This window comes from Trichomycterus rosablanca, chromosome 11, assembly GCF_030014385.1.
Source record: "Trichomycterus rosablanca isolate fTriRos1 chromosome 11, fTriRos1.hap1, whole genome shotgun sequence".
NCBI classification, from domain to species: domain Eukaryota; kingdom Metazoa; phylum Chordata; class Actinopteri; order Siluriformes; family Trichomycteridae; genus Trichomycterus; species Trichomycterus rosablanca.
In genome coordinates this window covers 5,297,696-5,303,209 of record NC_085998.1, presented here as the reverse complement: position 1 = coordinate 5,303,209, position 5,514 = coordinate 5,297,696, and the positions used below count along the sequence as shown (strand labels likewise).

Sequence of the window (5,514 nt, the reverse complement as noted above, 5' to 3'; positions counted from 1 at the left end):
GTTTTACCTCCTGAGCTGAACTGGGTTTGTTTTACCTCCTGAGCTGGGTTTGTTTTACCCCCTGAGCTGGGTTTGTTTTACCCCCTGAGCTGGGTTTGTTTTACCTACTGAGCTGGGTTTGTTTTACCTCCTGAGCTGAACTGGGTTCGTTTACCTCCTGAACTGGGTTTGTTTTACCTCCTGAACTGGGTTTGTTTTACCTCCTGAACTGGGTTTGTTTGACCCCCTGAGCTGGGTTTGTTTTACCTCCTGAGCTGGGTTTGTTTTACCCCCTGAGCTGGGTTTGTTTTACCTCCTGAGCTGGGTTTGTTTTACCTCCTGAGCTGAACTGGGTTTGTTTTACCTCCTGAACTGGGTTTGTTTTACCTCCTGAACTGGGTTTGTTTTACCTTCTGAACTGGGTTTGTTTGACCCCCTGAGCTGGGTTTGTTTTACCTCCTGAGCTGGGTTTGTTTTACCCCCTGAGCTGAACTGGGTTTGTTTTACCTCCTGAGCTGGGTTTGTTTTACCTCCTGAGCTGAACTGGGTTTGTTTTACCTCCTGAACTGGGTTTGTTTTACCTCCTGAGCTGAACTGGGTTTGTTTTACCTCCTGAGCTGAACTGGGTTTGTTTTACCTCCTGAGCTGAACTGGGTTTGTTTTACCTCCTGAGCTGAAATGGGTTTGTTTTACCTCCTGAGCTGAACTGGGTTTGTTTTACCTCCTGAGCTGGGTTTGTTAGCTGTGCCACTGGCCCAGTCGGGCGCTCTACAGGCACAACTGCGCGTCGCTGAGGGAGAAAAGATCCCATGATGAATCTTCTCTTTGGTGCTGCAATAGTGCCTCCTACTGATTTGTTGAGGTAACAGTAGTGTGTTCCTCTATACATGCTGAGCTTCTCTGAGCTGGGTTTGTTTTACCCCCTGAGCTGGGTTTGTTTTACCTCCTGAGCTGGGTTTGTTTTACCCCCTGAGCTGGGTTTGTTTTACCCCCTGAACTGGGTTTGTTTTACCCCCTGAGCTGGGTTTGTTTTACTTCCTGAGCTGGGTTTGTTTGACCCCCTGAGCTGGGTTTGTTTTACCTCCTGAGCTGGGTTTGTTTTACCCCCTGAGCTGGGTTTGTTTTACCCCCTGAACTGGGTTTGTTTTACCCCCTGAGCTGGGTTTGTTTTACCCCCTGAGCTGGGTTTGTTTTACTTCCTGAGCTGGGTTTGTTTGACCCCCTGAGCTGGGTTTGTTTTACCTCCTGAGCTGGGTTTGTTTTACCCCCTGAGCTGGGTTTGTTTTACCCCCTGAGCTGAACTGGGTTTGTTTTACCTCCTGAGCTGGGTTTGTTTTACCTCCTGAGCTGAACTGGGTTTGTTTTACCTCCTGAACTGGGTTTGTTTTACCTTCTGAACTGGGTTTGTTTGACCCCCTGAGCTGGGTTTGTTTTACCTCCTGAGCTGGGTTTGTTTTACCCCCTGAGCTGAACTGGGTTTGTTTTACCTCCTGAGCTGGGTTTGTTTTACCTCCTGAGCTGAACTGGGTTTGTTTTACCTCCTGAACTGGGTTTGTTTTACCCCCTGAGCTGGGTTTGTTTTACCTCCTGAGCTGAACTGGGTTTGTTTTACCTCCTGAGCTGAACTGGGTTTGTTTTACCTCCTGAGCTGAACTGGGTTTGTTTTACCTCCTGAGCTGGGTTTGTTTTACCTCCTGAGCTGGGTTTGTTTTACCTCCTGAGCTGAACTGGGTTTGTTTTACCTCCTGAGCTGAACTGGGTTTGTTTTACCTCCTGAGCTGAACTGGGTTTGTTTTACCTCCTGAGCTGGGTTTGTTTTACCTCCTGAGCTGAACTGGGTTTGTTTTACCTCCTGAACTGGGTTTGTTTTACCCCCTGAGCTGGGTTTGTTTTACCTCCTGAGCTGAACTGGGTTTGTTTTACCTCCTGAGCTGAACTGGGTTTGTTTTACCTCCTGAGCTGAACTGGGTTTGTTTTACCTCCTGAACTGGGTTTGTTTTACCCCCTGAGCTGGGTTTGTTTTACCCCCTAAACTGGGTTTGTTTTACCTCCTGAGCTGGGTTTGTTTTACCCCCTGAGCTGGGTTTGTTTTACCCCCTGAGCTGGGTTTGTTTTACCCCCTGAGCTGGGTTTGTTTTACCCCCTGAGCTGGGTTTGGTTTACCTCCTGAGCTGGGTTTGTTTTATCTCCTGAGCTGGGTTTGTTTTACCTCCTGAACTGGGTTTGTTTTACCTCCTGAGCTGAACTGGGTTTGTTTTACTTCCTGAGCTGGGTTTGTTTTACCTCCTGAGCTGAACTGGGTTTGTTTTACCTCCTGAGCTGGGTTTGTTTTATCTCCTGAGCTGGGTTTGTTTTACCTCCTGAACTGGGTTTGTTTTACCTCCTGAGCTGGGTTTGTTTTACCTCCTGAGCTGGGTTTGTTTTACCTCCTGAACTGGGTTTGTTTGACCCCCTGAGCTGGGTTTGTTTTACCCCGAGCTGGGTTTGTTTTACCCCCTGAGCTGAACTGGGTTTGTTTTACCTCCTGAACTGGGTTTGTTTTACCCCCTGAGCTGGGTTTGTTTTACCTCCTGAGCTGAACTGGGTTTGTTTTACCTCCTGAGCTGGGTTTGTTTTACCTCCTGAGCTGAACTGGGTTTGTTTTACCTCCTGAGCTGGGTTTGTTTTACCTCCTGAGCTGAACTGGGTTTGTTTTACCTCCTGAACTGGGTTTGTTTTACCTCCTGAGCTGAACTGGGTTTGTTTTACCTCCTGAGCTGAACTGGGTTTGTTTTACCTCCTGAACTGGGTTTGTTTTACCCCCTGAGCTGGGTTTGTTAGCTGTGCCACTGGCCCAGTCGGGCGCTCTACAGACACAACTGGGCGTGTCTGAGGGAGGAAAGATCCCATGATGAATCTTCTCTTTGGTGCTGCAATAGTGCCTCCTACTGATTTGTTGAGGTAACAGTAGTGTGTTCCTCTATACATGCTGAGCTTCTCTGAAAGAATCCTCCACTGCCCGGTGCATAAGCTGCTCTTTTTACATCCTAAAGTTTAACAATGTCAAGTGGGCGGCACGGTGACTCGGTGGGTAGCACTGTCACCTCACAGCAAGAAGGTCCCGAGTTTGATTCCCAGGTGGAGCGGTCCAGATTCTTTTTGTGTGGAGTTTGCACAACCACCCCCTCATAAACGTATTATGAAAGTAAACATTTACCAGGCATACAGTTCTGACGATCATATTTTATTAAAAATAAACATACAAAAAACACACTTAATACAATTAATGATCACTAAATATCTGATGGAATTAGCGGCCACGATGTTTCTTCTTCACTCTGTCCACCTGTGTCCACAGTGTGGCGCTGTACACACATAGTACAGCCTCATAGCATCCTACACAAACACACACACACAATCACTTTTATATTTTCTGTTCATGATGATCTATAAACATTTACAATTTAAAGACTATTTAGACAATTAAGTTTGCAGCTTTCAGCCATTGTACGGCGCCCCTAGAGCAGAGAGGGTTAAGGACCTTGCTCATGGGCCCAACAGTGGCTGCATGGCAGAGCAGGGAAAGGTGCTGGACTAGTAATCAAAAAGCTGCTGGTTTAAGCCTCACCACTGCCAGGTTGCCACTGTTGGGCCCTTGAGCAAGGCCCTTAACCCTCAATTGCTCAGATTGCATACTGTAACTGTAATGTAAGTCGCTTTGGATTAAGGCGTCTGCTAAATGCTGAACATGTAAATGCAAAAGGATTCGACCTCTCAACCTTTCAGTTGATAGCCCATTAGTGTGTGTTAATGACAGGTATATGGTTCTATTTATTAGGATTTTGGGTGTACGGTGTAACTATGCGTACCTGTTACTGTATGCATGGGCTAACTGTGTGTATGAGACACAGATTACACACATTAACACTGTACATACAGTAACAGTGTGTATGGTGTAACTGTGTTACTGTGTAACTTTGTGTAACTGTGTGTGTGTGTGTGTGGTGTAACTGTTTTACTGTGGGGCAGTGGTAGCTCAGCGGTTAAGGTACTGAACTAAAAAAGGGCCTTGCTCAAGGGCCCAACAGTGGCTGCATGACAGAGCAGCGATTCGACCTCTCAACCTTTCAGTTAATAGCCCATTAGTGTGTGTTAGTGACAGGGTGTATGGTTCTATTTATTAGGATTTTGGGTGTAAGATAAGATAATCCTTTATTAGTCCCACAGTGGGGAAATATGGTGTAACTGTGTTACTGTGTGCAGTGTGTTACTGTGTGTATAGTGTTAATGTTTACTAATGTGTGTGTGTGTGGTGTAACTGTGTGTGTGGTGTAACTGTGTGTATAGTGTTAATGTTTACTAATGTGTGTGTGTGTGATGTAACTGTGTGTGTGGCGTTACTGTGTTACTGTGTGTATAGTGTTAATGTTTACTAATGTGTGTGTGTGTGGTGTAACTGTGTGTGTGGCGTTACTGTGTTACTGTGTGTATAGTGTTAATGTTTACTAATGTGTGTGTGTGTGGTGTAACTGTGTGTGTGGCGTTACTGTGTTACTGTGTGCGGTGTGTAACTGTGTGTATAGTGTTAATGTTTACTAATGTGTGTGTGTGTGTGTGTGTGTGTGTGCAGTGTGTAACTGTGTGTATAGTGTTAATGTTTACTAATGTGTGTGTATGTGTGCAGTGTGTAACTGTGTGTATAGTGTTAATGTTTACTAATGTGTGTGTATGTGTGCAGTGTGTAACTGTGTGTATAGTGTTAATGTTTACTAATGTGTGTGTGTGTGGTGTAACTGTGTGTGTGGCGTTACTGTGTTACTGTGTGTATAGTGTTAATGTTTACTAATGTGTGTGTGTGTGGTGTAACTGTGTGTGTGGCGTTACTGTGTTACTGTGTGCGGTGTGTAACTGTGTGTATAGTGTTAATGTTTACTAATGTGTGTGTGTGTGTGTGTGTGTGTGTGCAGTGTGTAACTGTGTGTATAGTGTTAATGTTTACTAATGTGTGTGTATGTGTGCAGTGTGTAACTGTGTGTATAGTGTTAATGTTTACTAATGTGTGTGTATGTGTGCAGTGTGTAACTGTGTGTATAGTGTTAATGTTTACTAATGTGTGTGTGTGTGATGTAACTGTGTGTGTGGCGTTACTGTGTTACTGTGTGTATAGTGTTAATGTTTACTAATGTGTGTGTGTGTGGTGTAACTGTGTGTGTGGCGTTACTGTGTTACTGTGTGCGGTGTGTAACTGTGTGTATAGTGTTAATGTTTACTAATGTGTGTGTGTGTGTGTGTGTGTGTGTGTGCAGTGTGTAACTGTGTGTATAGTGTTAATGTTTACTAATGTGTGTGTATGTGTGCAGTGTGTAACTGTGTGTATAGTGTTAATGTTTACTAATGTGTGTGTGTGTGTGGTGTAACTGTGTGTGTGGCGTTACTGTGTGCGGTGTGTAACTGTGTGTATAGTGTTAATGTTTACTAATGTGTGTGTGTGTGTGCAGTGTGTAACTGTGTGTATAGTGTTAATGTTTACTAATGTGTGTGTGTGTGTGTGTGTGT

The 5,514-nt window shown here is 44.8% G+C and overlaps 1 protein-coding gene across 1 annotated transcript in view; it reads right to left on the bottom strand.

The window, feature by feature from the left end:
* Positions 1–3,186: 3,186 nt before the first annotated feature.
* Positions 3,187–5,514, bottom strand: part of polr2i (RNA polymerase II subunit I) — an 8,000-nt gene continuing 5,672 nt past the window's right edge. The window contains exon 6 of the mRNA XM_063004527.1: positions 3,187–3,354. Coding sequence (XP_062860597.1) covers positions 3,292–3,354 — 63 coding nt within the window. The 3' untranslated portion in view covers positions 3,187–3,291. The remainder of the gene's footprint in view (positions 3,355–5,514) is intronic.